The sequence below is a fragment of the Festucalex cinctus genome, chromosome 16 (assembly GCF_051991245.1).
Source record: "Festucalex cinctus isolate MCC-2025b chromosome 16, RoL_Fcin_1.0, whole genome shotgun sequence".
In the NCBI taxonomy this organism is placed as follows: domain Eukaryota; kingdom Metazoa; phylum Chordata; class Actinopteri; order Syngnathiformes; family Syngnathidae; genus Festucalex; species Festucalex cinctus.
In genome coordinates this window covers 7,168,030-7,192,807 of record NC_135426.1, presented here as the reverse complement: position 1 = coordinate 7,192,807, position 24,778 = coordinate 7,168,030, and the positions used below count along the sequence as shown (strand labels likewise).

The window sequence follows — 24,778 nt, the reverse complement described above, 5'->3', positions numbered from 1 at the left end:
GCTCGTTTTGACACATCAATGATACAAGTCAATATACATTAGTTGCCTTCCTTTCTATACATGTTTTTCATAGTTCCTTTATTTCTGTCCTTCATATTTCCTTTCTACCTTTCATCTCTCCTTCTAAACTGCCATCTTTCCTCAATCTCTTTTGTCAATATGTCATTCAACCTTCCCTCCTTTCTTCCTTTTATACAATTTTTTGTGCCTTCTTTCCCAACTTATGTCCCTTGATACTTATCTCTCTTCCTTTCATACTTGCAGTTTCTTTCCTTCTATCCGACCTTCCTACCTAGTACAACCCATCCACCCTTTCTTTGAAAGCATCTTGACTGCTTGTCACTTAAAAATATTATTTTTGTTGTATAAGTTTAATTTCTAAAGAATGAAACAAAAAAATTGAATTTAATAATCATGTTTGAGTTGCATTATGTACCAATTTTTGGCCCACTATTTATATACACCATATGTCAAATGGTCTTTTTCCACTTAACCTTTAAACTGTACGACTCCATTTTGATATTAGCGCAGCTCATCACAGGTGCCAGCATTACTTCTAAATATTAAACACAAATGATGTCTAAAATTCGATGTATAATAAGAGTTACTGATTTTATTCACAAGAGTGGTTGTAGCGCTTTTATGTGCCGAATTGATGGGTTTACTCGGCCGGTTAGCGGCTTTATGTTGCGATCCCCGTCTGGCCCCGCCCTCTCGAGGCGTACGGGGACAACAAATCCAACGCACGTTTCGCGGTGAAAACGAGGAAGGAGAAGCTCGCTCCCAACTTGTCCTCCCGCCGGTGGAGCGGCCGTCTTTTCGTCCCCCGCTGGTCCTCTGAGACCGGCGCGTGAGCCCGCGTCGGCCAAGCAAGATGCAGGCGGAGGACATGGAGGTCCCTTTGCTCAATAACCTCAACGACAACGGCGACAGGCTGAGGTCGAAAGGGAAAGACGCGTTCAAGGAGCAGCAGAAGGAGTCGGAGGTAGGTTAAAAAAAAATAAATAAAAAATCGGGAGAGGCGTTCGAGTCCGTTGGAAACAGCAGATTTTTGGCTTCTCCCTTGGCGCGGTTGTTGCTGGGGAGCTTTTTCGGGACAGCTTTTTCGGGTCCCTTTCCGCGGCTGTCTGGAAAGCATGCATGCATGCATGCAGACTTGCGAGGCTATTTTGGCGACCAGCTCCTAAAAATAACCTCGCTCGTAATGCTGCAACGTTGTTCAACGTGGACAGAGACTGCATGTGGCGAAATGTGGCTTGCTGCAGGGCATGAATGCCATGTCATATTTACATTTGTGGATTCTGTCATTTAGCATGAATCTTATTAATAGCATTGCTGAACAACGTGTTTAAATTCTACCTTTGTCGGTGATTTTGAGTTAGTTTGTATACTGCAGAGGTCACATGATTGATTTATTCATTGTCAAGAATGGATAATCCTACGTTGACGTCACATTTTGAATAGATTCGAATGTCTACAAATTTCTGTATCATTTAATTTTGCATAGTTCTTAAATTTCGGAAATGGTAAAAAAAAAACAAAAAAAAACAGCTTGCATATTTTTGTTTTAATTAAATTACTGTTGTACATTTATTGAATCTTCGATGAAAATATTTTGGTGTAAACTTTTTTTAAAAACAAATATTTTTTTAAAACGTACTCTACATTTATTTTTTAATGAGGCTAGATTAAAGAATTCTAATACCTCTAATGATCTGGTGTTTTGGTTAAAAACTAAAGGCTGTTTGTTTTGTTTTTTTTGCAATCTAATGAATTATTTAGTAAATTCTGTACATTTATATTTAATAAAAATGCTGCATTTTCACAAGTGTCGTGTCTATATAATGCTTTGGTAAAATTGGATTAAAAAAAGTAATATTTACATTTATTTTTATATTAAAAATATTGCGGTAATGATTAAACACTTCTCGTTACTATGTCATGAAGTGATATTGTAATTTAAAACTGGAAATGAGCAAGTGTCGATACTGGCCCTATTTTAGGTACCTGGTACTCATGGAGGCTTGCTGATTACCAGCATTCAATACTTGAGGGCAAAAAAAAATAAAAAATTCCTCCTTGGCAATAGTTGGCATTGTACTGTGGTGGTTTGACACGTCGGTGAATCATCTGCGTCCTGTCTTTGTTCACTTTTTTTTTTTTTTTTTTTAATTTATTTTTTTATCATAAAATTTTCTGTAATAAAAGTTATGAAATGAATTATAGAAATTTTTTTAACTTTTTTTGTGCTGAAAATGGCTAAATTAGTCAAGTATCCTTAATGTATTTGTATTATATGTTAATTTCATGTATGGAGTTTTTCTTGTTTTTGCATCAATAAACATTAAAAAAAATAAATAAGTGAACCTGTTTTCCTGGTTTGGTCAGGTTGGCGTTAATTTTGATTGACAGCAGAGGGCAATATTGCCCAAATTAAGAGTAGTAAATGAAAATTGATTAGTCTGTTTAATTCTTAATCCACAAACACAATATTAATCCGTTGGTCCTCGTTATTTCTATCATTAATATCCTAATGTCGTCGGTAGTGAACTGCATGTATCGTGTGTGCATTTGCACATTTAAATTTGCATCCAGTCAAAACCTTTACTGGAACTCGTTTGCATTGCCTGGAGCTCATGGTTGCTTCCTGTTGCACTGGCTCGTTCTCTTTTTTTTTTTTTTTTCCCCTCCCCTCTCCCTTCACACTACATGAGAAGCATCTTTTAGTGTCACTGTTTTCACTCTTTAACATCGTTGTCAAGGCGGAATTTGTTGCGTGCGAGCGTGTTAGGTGTTGCAAAATGTGATTAACTGCTGCACCTTCCGTGTGGTGTGCTCACCATTATTTACTTTGCCTTGGCAGAGCTCCATGGAGTCTCCCAACCTGGAGTTTGAATACGGCGACTCGGACGCGCTCGCGGTCGAACTCTCAGGTGCCAATTTGACAATTCTTTTTTTTGTTTTTTTTTGTTTTAAAAATGTTAACACTTTTTAAATTTTTTTTATTTTGCCTTATCTACAAATGACAGAGCAAATTTGCCAATTTTAAAAATAAAATGTTTGAATTTGTCTGAATGCTGTTGGCAAAGCCGATAAATCAATACTTTGTGCTGTCCATGACATTGCCTACAGTATATGGCAGCTTTCAACCTCTCCGCCAAAAGAGCATCAGCGTTACAAATGAGCATGTTGGCTTTCTATCACTGACAAGTGTCGTGACACACTTTGGTCTGCGTTGCGAGTGATGGCAAGCATCCGCTTGCGTTTGGATCCAAGCGCAACAACGTGTTGACTGCGCTTTTCGCGCCCATGTTGATTGTTGGTTGTTCTTCGCAGAGCTTTACAGCTACACGGAGGAGCCCGAGTTTGCCCTGAACAGAGACTGCTTTGAGGAAGACTTCAGAAGCCACGGTACTTTTTGTGTTTGTTTGTCAAAATCGTGCAAACATGTTGTCCTCTTAAACCCTTGTAAGATGATGAGACTCACTCGACACATCAAAGCGAAGCTCGGCTTATTTTTTTTAAGCAGTTGGAAGCAGGGCAAATAATATCCTCTCTGATGTAGATTCCCTATAGTGCCCTATATAGGAGCCCTTTTTTATTTCTTTGATTCATCAATATGAAAACAACTCTTTCGGTATCAGATGTGTAAATTATTGTGACAATTTTATTTCAACGGGGTGTGTAGACTTTTTAAATCCACTATAGTGTCCGACAGACTGATTATTTAAAAATATATAGTACATAAAATTAACCCCTTCTCCAATTCTTTTTCCATGGATGCCACTTTCACTACTCAGATTCTTTGTTTTGAATGACAAGTCCATATCAAAACATTTTATGAAGGATACAAGGTTATTGTATAGATTTATGTGTCAGTAATCAAAACATTCTAGTTTACAACTGCTGTGAAGCATTAATCTTTTACATATTTTTTATCTTATTTTCACAAGTTGGCCTCTTGGGCGCAGTGTGGTGCCATGCATCCATGGCGTACACACTTAAAGTGAGTACAGAAGAAAGCTGTGGTTGAATTCTATTAAAATAACTAGTTTTCCACACATTGCGAGCAATATTTAGTGTTACCTCATTTGTGTGTACGTGTTCCCACAAGATTTGTGTGTGGATATTCGTTATTTGAAGGAAAAACACTCCCGAAGTCGATGCTAACTTCCTGTAAGCATTTGCTAACTTCCTGTTAGCACTAGGCTAGCGATGTTTTAAAAACGAAGCATGTTTTTGTATTTTAATATATAGCGAATGGAATTATTAACGTTGTGTATTTAGTTTTACAGTTAACTCCAACTGCGGTGTCATTAAACAGCTTAAAGGACGCTTAGGAACAACAGTATAACGTATGCTACACATTGGCTAGTTGCTTATGCTACACAAGCAATATGGTGCATTCAAGGTATTTTCACAGCGTCGGAAACTTCGATTTTCTTCAATAACGTTTTAAAGGGAATATAATTGGCCCAATTGGCCCATTTTTTTGGCCGATCTTGGAAGGCCTACCTGCATGCATACTGTTTCTAATTATATTATACGGCATGCAATATTTACATAGTACCTTCCAAAAGTCCCAAGCACTGATGTCTCACTGATATGCGGAGGAAGTGTCCTTGAAAATAACCTTGACCGCATCTTCCGCCGCACAGCTCAAGGCCGGCGATGGGTCGATCAGAGCGCGGGGGAGCGGCGCACGTACGTGATGAGATTACTGGACGCGTTGGAGGTGACCGACCGGGACAAGAGGCTGAAGGTGGCCCGGGCTATCCTCTACCTAGCTCAGGGTACGCAACGCTGGGAAATACAAATACCGGTACTCGATTTTTCTACTTGTGTAGATTTGTCAGGTATCACATTCTTTTTTTCTTCTTTGTTTTTTTTTTTTTTTCTGTTCGGTTTGGTGTACAGGTGTGTTTGACGAATGTGACGCCGAAGTGGATGTGCTCCGTTGGTCCAGGCGCAATGTCTTCCTCCTGTATGACATGGGCATCTTCACAGCCCTGCTGGAGCTTCTCAGCATGGAGATAGAGTGAGGAGGAAGCCCTTAATGTCATTAAAAAAATAAGTGACGCACAAACCAACGTCTGGTGACAGCAGTGAGGAGAAGGAAAATGTTTTGAGAGATGTTGATTTGTGTCTGATGCAGATGACTCAATTGTGACAATATGCAAAAGAAATAAAAAATAAATACATTTGTATGCGTGTTGCAGTAACAGTCAAGCTTGCAGCAGTGCAGTGAGAAAGCCCGCCATCTCTCTTGCAGACAGCACAGAACTCAGGTGAGGAATATTTTGACACTTGCATACACAACTTACATTATATACACACATACATTTGAATAAAAAGCTGTACAATGTATGATATTGTGTTTTTGTACACTACAGCAATAAAAAATATAAAAATATTATATATATATATATATATATATATATATATATATATATATATATATATTAGGGCTGTCAAAGTTAAAGCGTTAATAGATTAATTAATCACAAAAAAATGTCGCATTAATCATGTATTAACATATATTAATCGCACAATTTTTATTTTTATTTTTACCGCACTTGAGCCTTAAACGTAACCGCGGATGGTTACATTGAAGGCTGCGTAGGTCAGTGATGAGGTCAATGCACGGCATTTCCTACGCCTGTTCCAAAATGAGCGGGGTGACTCCAGTTGATTTGCTCAGTGGTGAATTTCGCTTTCAAAAACACCCCGACAGGAATTTAGATAAAACAAGTAATTTCTGTTTAATTAATAATTGCTGAATTGCACCCAATTGATATGATGCTGTTACGTTTTGAGCAATACACGCATGCATGCAATTGCGTACATGCATTTAATCAAAGTTTGCAAACGACATTCAGATAATAAAATGTGTTAATGTAAAAATATTACGGTATTTTGTATTTATTTTATATTATGCAAATACGCAAGTAATTTAGCTGACTAATCGTGATTAAAAAGTGTGATTAATCAGATTAAGAATTGTAATATCGTTTGACAGCACTAAAATTATATATATATACATACATACATACATATATATATATATATATCGAGAGAGAGAGACACTAATACAAGCATTACAATACATTTTTTATTATTAATAAAATAAATAAAGTAAATAAGAAATTAAAAAATACAATAAAGTTCCTCCACATATTGACTCTGTTCACAAGTACATTATGTTCCCCTTCATCTGACCATTTTTAAACATAGAAGGGCCAAAACATGCCTCGTGAAAACTGCACTAAAAAACAACAAAAAACAACAACAAAACTAGCCACCAGAGGTTGCTAGAACTGCACAAGTGGAAATCAACCAGACTGTTTTAACAGATGTGCTGCTTTTAAATATCGTGACATGATGACGATATATTGTGGGAGTTTTAATATCACGATATTGCCATTATCGTGACATCCTGAGCAAAAAAGGAGGGGAAAAAAAATTGGGCCGATTCTTCTCTGTTGTAAATAGAAAAGGACAAAGTATTGTAAAACAGGCAAATGCTCTGTCATTCATATCTTTATTGTTCTAAGTGTTAAGTGACCAAAAAAGAAATTGCATCCGCTTGTTGATTGCTTCCCATTTAAAAATCTTGTTGTTTTTTTTGTTCCCCCTCTCAAGAGTGTTGCTCAGCATCATGTACCTGATGGTGGAGACCATTCGCGTTCAAGCGGAGGACGACCAACCGGAGTGGACAGCGGCCAGGGAGGCCTTCAAGAATGAACTGGGTGCGTTTGCGAACGTTGGTCGTCTGTTAACTCTGCCTTTTCGTCTCGCCATATGAAAGTGCTTCTTCCTCCTCTCATTCAGGCGCACCGCTGTACAACGGCGAGCCTTTTGCCCTGCTTCTCTTCTCCATGGTGACCAAGTTCTGCAGCATGAACGCGCCGCATTTCCCCATGAAGAAAGTTCTGCTTCTCTTATGGAAGACAATTTTGGTTAGTTATAACGCATGAGTCGATTATGGGAAAAATAATCATCACGATTATTTTGGCAATAATTGAAATCGCGATTATTCAAACGATTATTTTTTTTTTTTTGGTACAAAACAAGAAAATGTTTAAGCATTTAAAAATATTTTTTTTTTTAAATAGAAACACAAAATTTATGTAAGTTCCTTTTGGACCAAACAGAATTTATTTATTTATGTATGTATGTATGTATGTATGTATGTTGGCAAAAACTTGAAGTTGCAGTGCGTCCTGTGCACTGTGCAGTCGGACAATCATTTATTTTTTGGTACAAAATAAGAAAATGGTTAAGCATTTAAAAATATTTAAAAAAATAAATAAAATAGAAACACTATAATTATGCAAGTCCCTTTTGGACCAAACAGAATTTATAATAATATATGTTTGTAATAATATATATTAATTTATTTATGTTGGCAAAAACTTGAAGTTGGAGTGCAGCTTGTGCATTGTGCAGTAGGATGATAATTTATTTTTTGGTACAAAATAAGAAAATGGTTAAGCATTTAAAAATATTTAAAAAAATAAATAAAATAGAAACACTATAATTATGCAAGTCCCTTTTGGACCAAACAGAATTTATAATAATATATGTTTGCAATAATATATATTAATTTATTTATGTTGGCAAAAACTTGAAGTTGGAGTGCAGCTTGTGCATTGTGCAGTAGGATGATCATTTATTTTTTTGTAATAAAAAATATTAAGACAAAAGTCTTTGAAACACATCCATAAGTTACTTGTGGATGCAACGAAATTAAATTATTATTATTAAATTAGTTATTTCAAAATAAAAAAAAAAGGTATAAGTATAAACAACTCACAATTCGTAACAATTAGTATTAATAATCTTTTTTTACGATGATGCTGATTTTGTAATTGATGTGTAATAATTGAAATTGTAATTCAATTTTGATTAATTGCACAAGCCTCTGCATGAGTAAGGCTGAATAAGAAACACTAATCTTGACCCTACTTCAATACTTGACAAGGCCCTCCCATGTATTTTTTAAGAAGCACAAATATAGTTATCTGTATTACAATCAATAACAACAATCGTGCTTTTTTGCTAAAAATCTAAACAAACATGACATCATATCAGTTCAAGTTCTAAACTTTATAAAATCCCCCCACACCCCCACCCCCCACCCCCAAACCACCCAGTTCACCTTGGGGGGCTTTGAGGAGCTGCAGGAAATGAAGGTGCGGGGTCGCCGGCGTCTCAACCTGCCCCCCCTCCCCGAGGACAGCATCAAGGTGGTGCGGGCCATGAGAGCCGCCTCGCCGCCCGCCTCCGCCATGGAGCTCATCGAGCAGCAGCAGCAGCAGAAGAGAGGACGGCGAAGTCGCAGGGTACACAAAGATAAAACGCACACCGCAAACAAAAACGCACACACACATACACTTATTCATGAATTCACTTATTCATGTTTTTTTTTTTTCCCTGTTGGGCCTTTATATCCCTAAATATTTGCTTTTCAGACTATCTGCGCCCCGACGATGCCACCAAAGTAGTAATTGGTGTCAAGGTAGTAGAGCGCTACCTTAGACTTGACAAAAAATAAGTTGTCCTATGATCATGATTGTATCTCAAATCAACTCTCTCCATTGAAATGAATGGGAATACTCTTGATCTGTTCCAGCCCTCCCACAAAACAGGCCTAAACATTACTAAAAGTAGCACTGAAAAGTATTGTGCTGTGTAACCGCAAACAACATAATACATTGAATGGAAAGAAGTATTGTTTTTCCGTAATTATTAATTTTTTTTTAAATTTGCACTGAGTTTTATTTACAGTTAGTCACAGTTTTTGCCTTTTCCCTAAATTTGAATAAAATTGCTTTATTTGAATAAATCACTCACATTTCGGTTCCTGCAGATTCACTTAAATGCAGACTGTCTTTTTTTTTTTTTGGTAGTATTTTTTTGTGCTTTTTCTGACTATAATTTCATCTATTGAACATTTACCTCACTATTTTTGCCTGTGTTGTTGCTATTTTTCTTCCTTCTAAGTTGGACCACTAAAGGAATGGCAATTTTATTTATTTGTTTATTTGTTTGTTTATTTATTTATTTACTTACTTATTTACTTACTTATTTATTTATTTGTTTCAGGAGTTTTGTTTGACAGGAAACTGAGACCTTGCGTTTGGAAGCTCGTTCCCTCATCATGGGTGCATTTGGAAATAGTACAGTCGGTGTGTGTGAAACAGCGGTAAAGAGAAAATTCAAGTAATTAAGGGCCATCAAATTTCCTATGTTAATATTTTAAGCCATAACATACCAGGAACTATACTGTACACCCAAAACACTTGAATATTATTTAAAACTCACCCCTGAAAACAAATGTATGACTTCCTGAATGTAAACAAGCGGTCTTGCAAGTCGTCGATATATTTTATTTAACTTGAGCATACTTCCTTGATGCCAATTACTGCACTCAGCTTTCCCATTTCTATTTTTAGACAGAACGACATCTCGGAAAAACACAAGTTTGAGTTTTTCAGCAAATGACTGGGGATCGGTTCCACAGGAGGAAAAAAAAACACAAATCGGTGAATTGATGAGTAGTGAACAGCAAATAAATATGCGAGTGGGTACAAGAGCCTTTGACCCATTTTCACTAACAGCCTAAGCAACATTGTTAGCCCTAACACATCATACACACTTAACAGTTGTTTTGTTTTGTTTGTCATTCCATGAACGTGATCCTTCTCTAAATCATCATCCCACAATAACCGAGTCCAAATGAGGCTCGCAAACAGGCTGGCCCTCTAATTGCCCTCATGCTGTCTCATTCCTTGTGTCCCCACAGAGTGCCTTTGTTGATAGCTTGGAAGGAGACAGTCCCTTTCCCAAGAAGCAGGTTTTTACCCGCAAATTCACTTTTTTTTTTTCCTTTGCATTTTTTCTCTGCATTGAGCTGTTTTTTGTTTTTTTTTTGCACTCTTTCCGCTCACCTCCGTTTGCTTTTCTCCTCCTCCCTTTCTCCTCCTCTGGTTTAAATCCGTACGGTCCTGACAAGGATTGCTAAATTACTAGGTCAATAACAATTGCAATCGATTCATAGCGATGAAGCTGGTGTAAAAACGGAGTAATCACGTTATTGGTTTTTAACTTCTGTAAGGTTACTCATTAAGGGCTGATAAGTGGGGGCAGATCGGATTGACTCCGTAAAACTAAAGGCAGTTAGTAAACCTTGACGAATTCATCTCGACACCGGCTTAATGAGCTCTCGTCCCCTTGCATGAGAGCGTTAGGGAAGGGAAAAAGGGGAGTCTCGACCCATTATACGGAGAGTCGGTTCCTGACCGACTCTCCGTTTTCCCGGTTAGTCCTGTGAATAAGCGGAATCTGACAAACACTGATATCAATTTCCATTTCCATTTAAGTCGTGTTTCCACACAGTTCAGCCAAAATCCGAATTCTACATTCATTGGAGAAGCAAAACGGTTAGACAGAGGTATATTTTTATTGAATACATTCATTTTCAAGGGGGATATTGACACATGCAGGCAAGCAAGCAGTGACGAACATTTGGAATTTTCCATGTTAATTGTAAATGGATCAAAAATATGCAATCGTACAGATTAGAAAATTGAAACACTAATCCTTCACTGCAAATTATATGAACATCTTGAAAATATTAGTCAACTAGTTAATCATTTTCTTATTTCATTCATTCTTTTTAAACTTAGATTTCAAATGGATTAATTAATTGGTTTAAAATACAATTATTGTTGAAATTGGTTCAAATTTCAGTTGTAATTGTTCTGCTTGATTAATTCTTTTTCAAATTATATTTTAAATCAATTTGATAATTCATTAAATGTGTCAAATTAATTAAGAGGATTTCTAAATTTTTAAAATTATTTGACATTTTGGTTTAAAAAAAAAGTGTGGTTACTCATCTTAAATTTCGAAAAGGACACTTACCATCAAAACCAATCAAGTTGATATTTAATCTTTTATTTATTAAACCGGGACAATGTGCATTACAGTACTAAACATTGTAAATGAGTTAACCAATCGGCTACTTTCCATCTGTAGTCCCTGAACAAATGTTCAAGGTCACCTACCTTTGAAAACGAAAACCGAAAACCGAAATCATGTTTGCTATCCTTCACAACACAAATCTTGGTGGAAACGTTCAAGTGGTCTTGGTGCAACTCTTCTCATTTCAATTCGACTTGTTTACAATCTGTCTTCCTTTCCTCCTCTCTTCTGCATTTTCATTTGCCAAATTGTGTCCCTCTGCTCTTTTGATGATCTTCTTCTTTTTTTTCCTTCTCCTTTCTTCTTCTTCTTCTTCTTCTTCTTCTTCTTCTTCTTTCTCCATCTTCTTCTTTCTCCTTCTTCTTTCTCCATCTTCTTCTTCTTCTTCTTCTTTCTCCTTCTTCTTCTTCTTTCTCCTTCTCCTTCTCCTTCTCCATCTTCTTTCTCCTTCTTCTTACTTCTTCTTCCTTTTTTTAATTTTTTTTATTTATTTTTTTTAAGCATCCCCCCTCCCACCACTATGTAGTGTCCCATTGTCACATTGCTATCTCCAACACAGTCATGCACTGTAGACACCGGAATCGTCATTAATATGCATTCATTAAAAAGATGAGCTGATTTCAAGCTTGTCGTATTTGGATGACAGTTTCCACCTTCTTGATGGGTGTCAATGAATGCAGTTGACCCCACAAAAAAAACAAAAAAACAAAAGTTCCCCACATAGCAGGAATGGCTTCTTCATCGAAAATGTTGTCGTCTACTCGTACACCCTCTTCAGTGAGTCCCACCAGTGGCACACCATCCACCGCACCAGCTCCACTTAACGGCCACTGTGCTGACTCATGCCTGATTGCTTGCACTACTGCCACACTCATTCATTAGAGCACACGACTGCGTCCACCCTAAATGTGTGTGTGTGTACAGTAGCTCACATTTCCAATAGTATTTATGTGGAAGTCCGTTTTTGAAGTGCCTATACAATGAGTTTTGTTTGCAGTTTTTATGCAGATTTATGGTAAGTTGAAGGACTGAATGAAATGGCTCAGAGTGACTGTATGCACAAGTATGAATGTTTTTTTTGTTTTTTAGATTGTGTGTTTGTTTATTTTGTTTTGATGCATTGCTTCTTACAAATGCACAAAAAAAAAAAAAAAAAAAAAAAAATTAACCTGACATTTCCCTTATATTTGGTCTCTTTTGCCCATTCCCCATTTGGAAATTATTTCTGTTCAAAAAGTCAAGCGCTTCACTTTTTTTAGTTGTCAAAATTACACGCCAAAATGATGGCATTAAAAATAAAAACAAATATATGTATATTTTAAATGTATTAAAAATAGACAAAGATATCACATCGAGTAGCCAGAAACCAAATTACTGTTCTTTAGTTTTTCCACATTTTATGTATACAACTTTATTCCAAAATGGATTGAATTAATCCCTCCGTCAAAATTCTACACATAACACCCCATATTGATGACACGAAAAACATTATTATTATTATTTTTTTTCATGTTTGCAGTCGATCTCCTCCCCAACAAACTCACGGTTGGGCACCTGTGGATTCATATACTCGCCGTTTGTTTTTTGTTTTTTTAAATAATATTTTGTCCACACCTCCCGTTTGGCATGGAAAACATAAATTGAATCAGTGACATTTGAAGAATTTTTGAGGTTTGATTTTATTTCCTCCAATACATTTAGATGAATTATATGTAGATTTTCACTACGCAGGCCGGTCTTAGTAGACTGTACTGCAAATTATTTCAAAAAATGCTAATGCTATTTCTAAAGAAATCACTTTTATCGAAAAGTATTCACAACTCATTTCTACACATAGAGACTGTAAACACCATAATGATGACAAGATTTTTGCAAATGTATATATATATTTTCTTTAAGTCACATGTATATGTCGTGCTTTGCGGAAATGTATTCATGGCGCTTCACTTTTTCCATAATTTGTTATTCCAAAATGTATTAAATACATTTCCCCCCCACAATTGACCTTGTTAAACATATAACGAATGTCAAGTCAAACATGATCTTGACAGTAATTTGTTTGATGCGCCCCCACTAGTCTAAACACGACATTCTGATTTATTTTGCATTTGTGGAAAATGAATGCAGCAGCAAAAATGTACTTGTTTTTATCCATCTTGGGGCGGGCGGCCATTTTGCCACTTGCTGACATCACAGTGCCTAAGTGGTCAGATCGCGACCAATCACAGCTCACCTTTTTTTCTGGGTTTGGTCACGTGACGTTCGCAAGCTGAACCTTGAAAAGTTTGGACTTGACTTCCTGTTTATCCATAAAATATTCGGACACTATTATCGACGCCTCGGGTAGCATGAAGATTGAAAGTAGCCGGTTCTCTCATGGCTGTGCTTGTGCATGTATGACCTTCAGTATTTGCATGACAAAGGACTGACAACCAAAGTGCTTTTGTTATTGTTTTCCCTCCCCCATCCGTGTCTTCAGCCGCTGGTCAAACAGGACAGCCTGGACACGTACAACGAGCGAGACCCTTTCAAGAACGACGACGTCCGCGACGACGAGGACGACCCCGAGGACGGCGATGGCGGCATGGAGGGCGAGGTGGACCCGTTGGACCGCGACGTCATCATCCAGCCGCCGCCACCTCTGCGGCCCCCCACCGAGAGGGTCAACTTCCCCAAGGGCCTCCCCTGGGCCCCGAAAGTCAGGTTGAGATATTATTTGAAGACCTTCTATTGCTTTGAAAATGAAATGCTTCCCACGCAGCTTGAATTGAGCTGCATTTTGGCTGACGCTTTCATGCCTGAAATCTGCATGTGCCAAAATGTATTTAAAAAAATAAAAATAAAAAAATCCTCTCAGCTTCATCTCCAGCAATATGCTCGCCATATGTGTGTCATGATCCTGTCTAATATTCTAGAGCAGTCTTAAATGAGGCCAATTTATGTTGGTCGAAAGTAATCTTTGTTCCATTCATACCATATTTATTTTTCTAATTCATTTATGTCATTAATTTGGTTCATTGATTTAAAATGCATTAAACATTTATATAATTTCTAAAAAAAAAAATGGTTAACTGTTAATATTAAAATGAGGTAATTGCTGTAAATGTATTTCTTCATGTATCTCAGAAAAACAATGGTCATTATACAGTTTTAAATATACTGTCTTGAAGCAATTTGTTGCATTGATAATGAATAAACATATCAAAGTAATTAAAAGTAAACTTTATTTCTTCACTTTTATCCATTTATTCATTATCACATTAAATACATGTATTTTTTTGTAAATTAAAAAAAAAAAAAGTAAAACTTTGGAATATACTTGGAATAATTTGTTTGTAAGGAATTGATTCATTACGTAATTGTAAAATAAAATTTTGTAATTATCTCATTTTAATATTTGACCATATTTTCCAGAAAATATATAAATGTTGTGGAAAAATGATTATTTATTACAATTTTGTTTTGTTTTATATTTATTTATTTTACAATTGGATCTTTATTTTAATACAAATACAAAAATAAATAATGAATAAAATAAATAAAATACATTAATTAAATTAAATTAATAAATAATTAAACTAATATTATAATTTAATGTTTTACACATTTGAACTTTTTTTTTAACCTCGTGTATGTGTCCCCTGAGTCCAGTAGTTTTCCGTAGATCGAAGCTAGTGTGAATCCTCACATAATTTTCAAGTTTGTCAAACTCATGGCATCTTGGGCAGCAACCAAGTTAGAGGAGGAACTTCATATAGACAGACCGTTGCCTTGTCTAATCGGAAAAAAGTACTTTGCTGCCATCCTGTGGTATCAACGGGCAATTTCAACGGTTTTTAAATGGCTATCTTGCACGTTTTTGTTTTTTTTGCCTCTATGCTCCCAAAATGTCAACAATGCGTCATGACCGTGTCCCACGTACCTGCAGGGAGAAGGACATTGAGCATTTCCTGGAGACCAGTCGGAACAAGTTCATCGGCTTTACCCTCGGAAAGTCAGTATCCCGCCACCGCAATCGATTCGTTGCTCTGCCACAATATATCGATGTCAGGTCGGCTGTGAAATGTGTTGCAGTGACACGGAGACCCTCGTAGGCCTGCCTCGACCCATCCACGAGAGCGTAAAGACTCTTAAACAGGTGAGCCGGACACTCTTTGTTTTTTTAATGCAGTGATTCTCAAACATTTCAGACCCTTTTAACTTCCTCTGGCTTATATCGAGTGTTTGGGAGTTTGTTTTTAATGTATTTATTTTATTTATTTATACTTTTGAACCACAGTTCAAAAGCAGTTTCATTGGGTAATTTTACTACATTTGCCAGATGCAACTTATTTCTTTGAGCACTATGTTTTGTTTTGTTTTCACAAATGGAGCAACAATTATGCTTCTCACGCTTTCCGGCAGCACAAATACGTGTCCATCACCGAAGTGCAGATGAAGCGAGAGGAGGAGCTACAACAGTGTCCGCTAAGCTTGGTGAGTTTCTCATAAAACGCTCTTCTTCTCATTATTGTCATTTATCATTTTTTTTCCCGCTGCCGCGACCGGCGCAGGGTGAGGAGGAGGTTGAGGAGACTCCTGCAGAGATGCTCTACCTGGGCATGCTTCCAAACCTCTCCCAGTATGTGGTGAGTTTTTTTGTCCAAAGGTATCAAGTGGTCCAAATACGGACGGCTGGGACGGTGAGAGTATGTTTGCTTTTTTTTGTGTTAGATCGCCCTCCTGAAGCTGCTATTGGCTGCCGCACCGACCTCCAAAGCCAAAACGGACTCCATTAACATCCTCGCCGACGTGCTGCCCGAGGAGATGCCGTAAGTGTGATTCTTTATATGAAAGACTGGCACATCATTGGTGGGGATGTAGCGATAAGCGCAATATCGTGATATTAAAACTGCCACAATATCGTCGTCGTCATGTTCATGATATCTAAATGCAACACATATGTTAAAAAAAAGTCAGGTGATTTCCATTTGTGCAGTTGTAGCAACCTCTGAGGCCAGATTTTTAGTGCTGTTTAATTTCCATAAAGCATCTTTTGGCCCTTCTGTTTAAAATCTACACTCATTGTCAGATGAAGGGGAACATAATATGCCTGTGAACCAAGTCAATATGTGGAGGAACTCAATGTGTGCTTGCATGAACGACATAGCATAATAATAATGAAACATAAAAATATAATAATAATAATAATAATAACATAACATTGATGTTATGTGCAAAAGAACAATATTATGCTTTTTTAGTATGAGCTCATTTTTTTTACAATATTGTGACCTTTTTGAAATATCTCACAATATCGTGATAATTATCGTATCGTGAGCTTCATATCGTGATAATATCATATCGTGACATCACTAGTCATTTGTAGATGTAGTAGAAAGAAGCGGGGGGGGGGGGGGGATAAACGTATATGTCAAATGGTATATTTTGACGAACAAATAATAGTTGTAATTTTTCACGTTATTTAAAATGGATTTAATTAGGGGCGGCGTCTTTACGATCAGGAACGAGAAATTCTTTACGTTTGCGCTTCCCTTGCAGCATCACGGTCCTCCAGAGCATGAAGCTGGGCATTGACGTCAACCGGCACAAAGAAATCATCGTCAAGGCCATCTCGGCCCTGCTGCTGCTCCTCCTCAAACACTTGAAACTCAACCACGTCTACCAGGTAGCCTCGCTTTCATTTCATCCACTCCATTTGCTGCGATGACACGCTCAAATCCTGCCATTACGTTCATCCTCCTTTTTCCTTTACTTTGCTAAAACCTACCGGACCGCCGCTGAATCTCTCTCGATCCGCTGCCTCAACCTGTCAGCAGAATGCAGTATATTATACAGTATTCGCTGCAAGATCTGCATCAGCATCCTGTTTGGTCATTGTCCAATAAGATATAATGGCCCAACTGATAAAGTAGCTTTCTCGCATCTTATTGGAAGATGTCACTTATGGACGCATGCGGCAGTTTTTGTTGCTAGGAGTAAACAATTGTATACCATTTTTTTGAACAGGCGACCCTTTCAAGTTGAAGTAATAGCGCCCTCTGCTGCCAGGTAGAGACTGCACAGCCACTGCAGCCATTTAAATAGGCCAAACGATCCGATTTTAGAGTTGAGAAACGTAATGCAAACTACTGTGAATTTTATCCGCCATTTTTAAAATTTAGTCTCAGTTTTAGTCCAATTTCAGTCACGCTTGTTAGTTTTTATTACAGTTGGTCAACCTCATCCCGTTTTTATTTAGTCCATTTGTAGTCGACTTTAAATCTAGCATTTTAGTCTTTATTTTAGCCCAAGAAAATGTAATTTAATTTGTCTAGTTTTAGTCAGTAAAAACTGTCAATGTTTTATTCAGAACAATAATTTTAAGCCTGTATATTTTTTTGGGTCAGCAGATTATGTTGAAATGTTGAATATTTCGGATCTCAAACTATTTCACATCAAATTTTCTCTATCTTTTTGATGAAAAACAACTTGAGTTATAATTATAATTGACTTTTTATTTTTTTATTTTTTTATTTTTTTACACATTTCATTTTGAATCCACCTGCTGTCAGTCCCATGTGATTGTGCATGTTGCACTTCCTAGCTGCATATATGAAAGGGGGCGTGTCACATGACAGTGTCCGTGACAGATTAGCAGAGACAAAATTTTACAAAATCACATCATTTTCGTCTCGTTTTTGTTCATGAACTAAAATGTCCACAGATTTGAGTCCAGTTTTTATGAAGTGAAGGACATTTTCTTCTCATCTTCATTAGCCCAGGAAAATGCATACTGATTTAGTCCCACTTATTGTTTATTAATGAGGGTTTTAGTATAGTCCGGTGAAAAATATGTGTTGACGAAATGATTTTTGTTTTAGTTTTCGTTGACGAAATTACCACAAATGCAAACCTGATAAAATGACTTCTTATTTCCGCAGTTTGAGATTGTCTCGCAGCATCTGGTGTTTGCCAACTGCATCCCACTCATCCTCAAGTTCTTCAACCAGAACATCATGTCTTATATCAGTGCCAAAAACAGGTAGGTATCGATTTTTGGTTCTTCTCACCAGACTTTTGTTTATCCCATGAGTGAAATGAAAACAAATCCGTCGCCAAGGAAGTTCTCCTTGGCAGTCGTAGAATCATCACCTGCGTCAGAAGAGGTTTTGTTCACAATATTTTTGTTGTTGTGTTAAACGAAATTTGCAGGTATAGTTTTGGAATTTTCAATTTAGTTATTTTTTCTTTCATTTTTGAGGTTTGTTTTTTAAATTTTGTTCGTTTTAAGTAGTTTTCAGGGTGGTTCTGTTAATTTTTATCAGTTTTGAAAAATGCTTAGTTTTAGTTAGTTTCAGTACTAGTTTTCTTTTTTTTCTTAATGTGTATTACTTGTGCGCAATATTTAATAAACAACATGGTAAAATAAAAAAAGTAACACATTTCTTACCTAGCAAAGGTGCTTTCCTATTAGCTGCTGCTAGATGAGGTCACTTCTGTGTGACATATTCCAGGTAATATTGAAATACATCTACTTAAAATCATATTTAAAATCATCCCCAAAGGCTCATGTATTAAATTAACCAAAGACCAAAACAAAGAACATTTTCACTATAATTATCATAAGTTTTAGTTAGTTTTGTAAACATAAAATGTAGTTTCAGTTAGTTTTCGGTTTTTAAAAAGCATTTTCATTTTTATTTTATTTCGTTCACAAAATTGTTTTTTGAATTTTAGTTTTTGATTTTTTCTTAATTTTTGTTAATTAAAATAACCTTGATCACTATTCGGTATCAGTGAGTAATCAAAGATTGAATACCTCGTACTGGTGTCGGACTGGGAAAAAAAGCGCCCAGTCGCTACATTTAGCAACATTTCTGACCCCTCTCGCAACCATTCAAATCACAAATCGGCTTTGAATTCAAAGCCATATCACATGTGTTTTTTAATTTTTTTAATTTTTTTATGCAGTATATGTGTGTTGGACTTTCCCCACTGCGCCGTACATGAAATGCCCGAGCTCACCGCCGAGAGCCTGGTGAGTCCAATAAATGCCTGCCTGAGGCTGACCGTGTGAATGAACCTGGTAAAAACGTAAATAAAAAAAAGTCACTCTGCTGTGGTGCTTGTTGTGCTATTTATTAGGAAGCTGGCGATAACAACCAGTTTTGTTGGCGGAATCTGTTCTCTTGCATCAACCTGCTGAGAATCCTCAACAAGCTGACCAAGTGGAAACACTCTCGGACCATGGTTAGATCATTGCAATGGAATATTTGCATCGGGGTAATCCCAACTAGTGCGGAAATCTGCACTTCATGGCAACCATTTTGATGGGTTTTGGGCCAATTGAGTCAAAAATAACCCAATATAAGTAAAACTAGAGCTGCGAGCAGCTATGAAGGGCCCTCGCAACCTGGGCCACGTTGGGGTACTTGCACGTCGGGGTACTGGCACGTTGGGGTACTGTCAAATAGGACAAGGACCATCTAAAATGTTTTTGACAAGCCTTGTGTGTGCAAAGTTTTATCAAAAGGCCAAAGATGGTGTGCAATTCCCAAAATAAATTCAAAATGGCGGACTTCCTTTTAGGTTTAGCATACGGCTACAGAATACTTTTTGTAGGTCTTAAGCTAATAGGTATGCCTCCCAGTTTTCACAAATCTAGGTCAAGTCATCTTTAGTTGTGTATCGCTTGAATCATACAATTGGAAATGCTCCATACAAATCCATAGAGGGCGCTATTGAGCACAACGTTGGGTTACTTGCACGTCAGGGTACTGGCACGTTGGGGTACTGTTACATGGAACAAGGACCATTTAAAATGTTAGTTTTTTTCCATGCCTTGTCTGTGCAAAGTTTAATGAAAAAGGCCAAAAATGATATATAATTCCCAAAATAAAATCAAAATAGCGGACTTCCTCTTTGGTTTGGCAAATGGCTACATAATACTTTTTTGTAGGTCTTAGGCTGATAAGGGTCTGTCCTAATTTTCACAAATCTAGCATAATCATACAATCGGAAATGCTTCATAAAAATGTCTAGAGGGCGCTATTTATTGCAAATTACACAATAAATTTCTATAAATTCATGTTCATGACAAGTCTGATGTGTGTGCAAAGTTTCATGAGTTTTCACACATGTATAGATAAAAAAAAAAAGCAGCACTTGGCAAACAATGCATTGCTATGGCAACAGCGTGTGACAAAATAAAAAACTTTAGATAACTTTGCATCTTAACTCTTTGACTGCCAAAGACGTTTCATGATGATTAGTAAAATTCCAATGAATGGAATGCGATCTTTCATTGAGTAGCCACATTGTATATGTAGTAAAGGCAAACAATATTCTTTTTGCCTTGAAAGATGAGTTAAAATGCTCAAAAGCGGCTGGCACTGTGGATTTTTTTATTTTGTTTTTATAACGCCTGGCAGTCAAAGAGTTTTAAACATCTTAAGATGAAACACACCAAGTTTGAAGACGGTCGGATGAATTTTGTCGGAGGAGTTCGATAAAATAGGACCCCTGAAAAAGGCCACAAAAAATGGCAACAAATCCCATCGTAAATCAAAATGGCGGACTTCCTGTTAGGTTTAGCACATGGTTCAAAAAGAGTTTTTTGTAGGTCATAGTCTGTTACATATGTGTACAAATTTTCCTAGCTCTAGATTAAACGTACAACCGGCAATGCTTCGTGAAGTAAGAATTTTTAAACTCTAAATTTGATGCCCCGCCGCCGTCATATAGTATGTCAAAAACTTTTGATTTTTTACCATGATGTTGTCCCAGGTGTTGAGATGGTACATCCCAAGTTTGAAGTCAATCGGGTTCACCGTGTAGGAGAAGCGGGCAAAAGTATGACCCCTGTAAATGTGCAAAAATGGGCCAAAATTTGACATTTAAATACTCATATCTCACTTCGTCTATTTTAGGGTACACATATCAAAGAGGTTTTTGTTCATCTGGATATGCTACAGGTGCCACACAATTTTCGTAGCCGTAGCGGGACAGGGATCCGTTTAACCTATGTAGGTGGCGCTCCAGAGCCATTTTTCTGTTATCATGTACGGCGACTTTAAAATATCAAATTTTTGGCCAGGCCCGATCTGCGTGTAAAGTTTGGTGAGTTTTCGTTGACGTTTATCCATCCATCCATTTTCTTGACCGCTTATTCCTCACAAGGGTCGCGGGGGTTGCTGGCGCCTATCTCAGCTGGCTCTGGGCAGTAGGCGGGGGACACCCTGGACTGGTTGCCAACCAATCGCAGTCGTTGACGTTTAGTGTCTCAAAAATGCGATCGTTTGCGGAGAATAATAATAATAAGAAGAATAAGAATAATAAGAAGAATTCCTTCAAAAACAATAGGGCCTCGCAGCGGCACCGCCGCTGCCGCTGCTCGGGCCCTAATAATAATAATTATTATTATAATAATGAACCACCATCTTCTTGCTCTGCTTTCCTCCCTGTCAGATGTTGGTAGTGTTCAAGTCAGCCCCCATCCTGAAGAGGGCGCTCAAGGTCAAGCAGGCCATGATGCAACTGTACGTGCTCAAGCTGCTCAAAATCCAGACCAAGTACTTGGGCCGCCAGTGGAGGAAGAGCAACATGAAGACCATGTCGGCCATCTACCAGAAGGTCCGCCACCGCCTCAATGACGACTGGGCCTACGGGAATGGTAAAAAAAACAAACAAAAACAAAAAAAAACAGCAGCATCGATGTTAATATGCATTTTTCATTTTTATAATTAAATTGAAAATAAAATGACACATTTTGTAATATTACCTAGAATACTTTCCTACTTTATTTACTGTTTATTTTACTGATATATAATAATTCTTCTATTTTGTAAACTTTATTTGCCATCTAGTAATTGGAATTTTTAATTGAAAGAAAACTTTATTTTATAAATATTTTGTATTTTGTGTAAAGTCGTTCATTTTTAATAAAATAAGATACTCATTTTAACTATATATATTTTTTAATTTATGAATTAACAATTACTTTAAATGTAAGATGGCTTATTCTTTAAAAAAAAAAAAAATTAATATTGAAATAACATTCTTATTTTTAAACGGTATTTATCATTAGTGTACGGTAATTATAATCAAACTGATTTAATACAAAAAGTGTATTTCAGTAGTATTTTTTTAAATTTTATTAACAATAAATCAACAATTATTTAATAAAATAAATCTGAAATGTATCATTTTAAATAAATTTTATTGTAATAAAAAAAAAAACTTACTGAAACTGACAATTTAATAAATGCCAAAATAAATCTGAAATTTGTCATTTTAAATTAATTTTATTGTAAAAAAAAAAAACTTCCTGAAATTGAAAATTTAATAAATGCATTCTGATATTTTGTATCTTATTAGATACAACAATTCAATTCAACAAATTATTCAATATTAGAGCAATGAATTTTTGTATTTCAATTCATCAGTCTGTGAGAGAACAATGTGGCTAAATTAACGCAAACAAATAGAACCGAGTGGGCTGTAGTAGAAGGGACAAATAATTGCATTTTACAGTGATAGTGATGTCGCCGCCCTACAGACATCGACGCACGGCCTTGGGACTTCCAGGCGGAGGAGTGCGCCCTTCGGGAAAGCATCGAGAAGTTCAACAGCCGGCGCTACGACAAGAACCGCAATGGCGACTTTGCACCCGTGGACAACTGCCTGCAGAGCGTGCTGGGCCAGCGCGTGGACTTGCCCGACGACTTCCACTACAGTTACGAGATGTGGCTGGAGAGGGAGGTGTTCTCGCAGCCCATCGAGTGGGAGGGCCTCCTGGTGGACCAGTGACGGGAGGGGGGCGGGGTTGGGGAGGACGTGCCGACGGCTTCTGTGGACACACAACGGATGAGGTGGCCAAAAACTGAGGTAGCGGTTCTTTAAGTTTGAGTGGGGGTTCTCCAACTTGGATCTTGCCAAAAGTAGCTTTGGGATTCAATAAATAATTAGCATGAAATTATGAAATTATTATTATTATTTTTTTTTAAAAGAGCTGATCTACATCGACCAGCGCGTCAATTAAACAAAAAATAATAAACCAATTCGTCCGTCTTCCCTTGTTATGATTGTGATGTATTATGAATATATATAGAACAAAAGGCGTATTATTACAATGTTTTTTTTTTAAAGAATATAGTCCTATATTTTAAGAATAATGCTGTGTACATATTCACCTATTAAAATATGATTTTATTCTGTCATTAAAGTTTGGCTTTAATTAATATAAGGTGACAAACTCCCATTTAAGATGTGATGTTTTATCATGTTAAACTAGCCAATTTTTCCTTGTAAAAACGAACTTTAAAAAAAAAAAAAATATGACTTTAATATTCTCATGATAAAATGTTTTTGCACTTAAATAGCCTAGTAGCATAGTTAAATATTGACTAAATCACATTTGAATGTTTTGGACAACAAGATTTGCTTATTTATTTATTTATTTTTACGGTAACCCTTTTTTATTCGCGATATATTTTCCCGATCATTTTTCTTTTTCTTTACGGCAATCATGTTGATTTAGCAGATTTTCACTGTTCACAAGAAATCCGTATCTCCCACAAATATGATTGGAGCCGGGTCCTGAGAATTCCCCCCCCCCACTCACCCAACAAAGTTTGAGAACCCCTGCCTTATAGCAACATCTGGTAGCAGTTACGTTTACGTCTCCCACTCTTCTTATGCACGCCTCCAAACTCTTGTTACCAGTTAGTCCCGTTTTTGTCACCATTTTGAAAACAAAGGGTGCTGGTTGGATCCCCGTACTTGTTTCTTTAAGTGTGTGATGAACTTTGTAGTCTAAAACTGTACGTTCAAACATTTTGTCTTCACAAAGTGTGTTTGGTTGTCGATTTGATATTTAAACCATTTTTTTTAATGTATTTTTAAGGGGTGGGATTTTGATAGTCAAAAGAATATCCAACATTTGGCATTGTTTTGTAGATTAGCGTAGAGTAATGTTTCCCAACCTAACCACCCCCTAAAAAATGTGGCAAAAATGTTTAATAATATGACGAGCTTGTCTCAATTTACTTACAGATGTACTTGAATTTATTTTAAATGATCAGACTACATTGTTGTCACAGTAGGATTATAATTAGGTGGGTTCCCCTCAATCCACCGAACAACTGCATAATTATAAAAAAAAACAAAAAAACAAAAACTAACCCAACCTAACCACCCCCTAAAAAATGTGGCAAAAATGTTTAATAATATGACGAGCTTGTCTCAATTTACTTACAGATGTACTTGAATTTATTTTAAATGATCAGACTACATTGTTGTCACAGTAGGATTATAATTAGGTGGGTTCCCCTCAATCCGCCCAACAACTGCATAATTATAAAAAAAAAAAAACACACCTCTGGAGCCTGCTGTTGCCTTCACAAGAACAGTTGCCGCCACTAACCTTTTGATTTTGTTTGGTGTATTTTCTCTTCCTGACCTTCCAACTATATAAGCTTCAGGGCAATTGTGGGCTCCAATGAAGCACACACAAGCGCGTTCAAGCACAGAGCACAAACAGAATTGTCACAATGTGTCTAATGTTGTCATATTTGATTTCAAACAATTCTCTTGATGTTCACTTCTGTGTTTCTCTTAACAAATGTGTGGATGGCCTCTTTTTTCCCCCCAATGTTTTTATTTTAACACAGGTAAATGTCTCCAAATAATATACTTGTAGAATCTCAGGTTTACACTGGTACTATATTGCAAAGGTATTATTACTCTTAGCTCTGGTACACTTGCACATTCTTGTACTGAACTTATTTGTTACAGTTGTGCCAAAATA

The 24,778-nt window shown here is 36.8% G+C and overlaps 1 protein-coding gene across 5 annotated transcripts; it reads left to right on the top strand.

The window, feature by feature from the left end:
- Positions 1 to 738: 738 nt before the first annotated feature.
- strip2 (striatin interacting protein 2) lies at positions 739 to 24,101 on the top strand. Of its 5 annotated transcripts, none has more exons than XM_077501276.1 (22): positions 739 to 985; positions 2,864 to 2,933; positions 3,337 to 3,411; positions 4,659 to 4,793; positions 4,918 to 5,038; positions 5,220 to 5,288; positions 6,643 to 6,749; positions 6,832 to 6,959; positions 8,157 to 8,345; positions 9,809 to 9,859; positions 13,469 to 13,692; positions 14,918 to 14,983; positions 15,064 to 15,127; positions 15,394 to 15,465; positions 15,543 to 15,617; positions 15,703 to 15,800; positions 16,531 to 16,657; positions 17,913 to 18,013; positions 18,943 to 19,009; positions 19,117 to 19,221; positions 21,439 to 21,603; positions 22,529 to 24,101. In XM_077501276.1, the coding sequence occupies exons 1-22, from the start codon at positions 875 to 877 to the stop codon at positions 22,838 to 22,840; spliced, it is 2,532 nt and encodes an 843-aa protein (XP_077357402.1). In that variant the 5' UTR covers positions 739 to 874; the 3' UTR covers positions 22,841 to 24,101. The 5 variants fall into 5 exon arrangements, with proteins under 5 accessions (XP_077357402.1, XP_077357403.1, XP_077357404.1 ...); XM_077501277.1 differs by having other exon boundaries at positions 21,439 to 21,643; XM_077501278.1 differs by lacking the exon at positions 9,809 to 9,859.
- Positions 24,102 to 24,778: the final 677 nt, after the last annotated feature.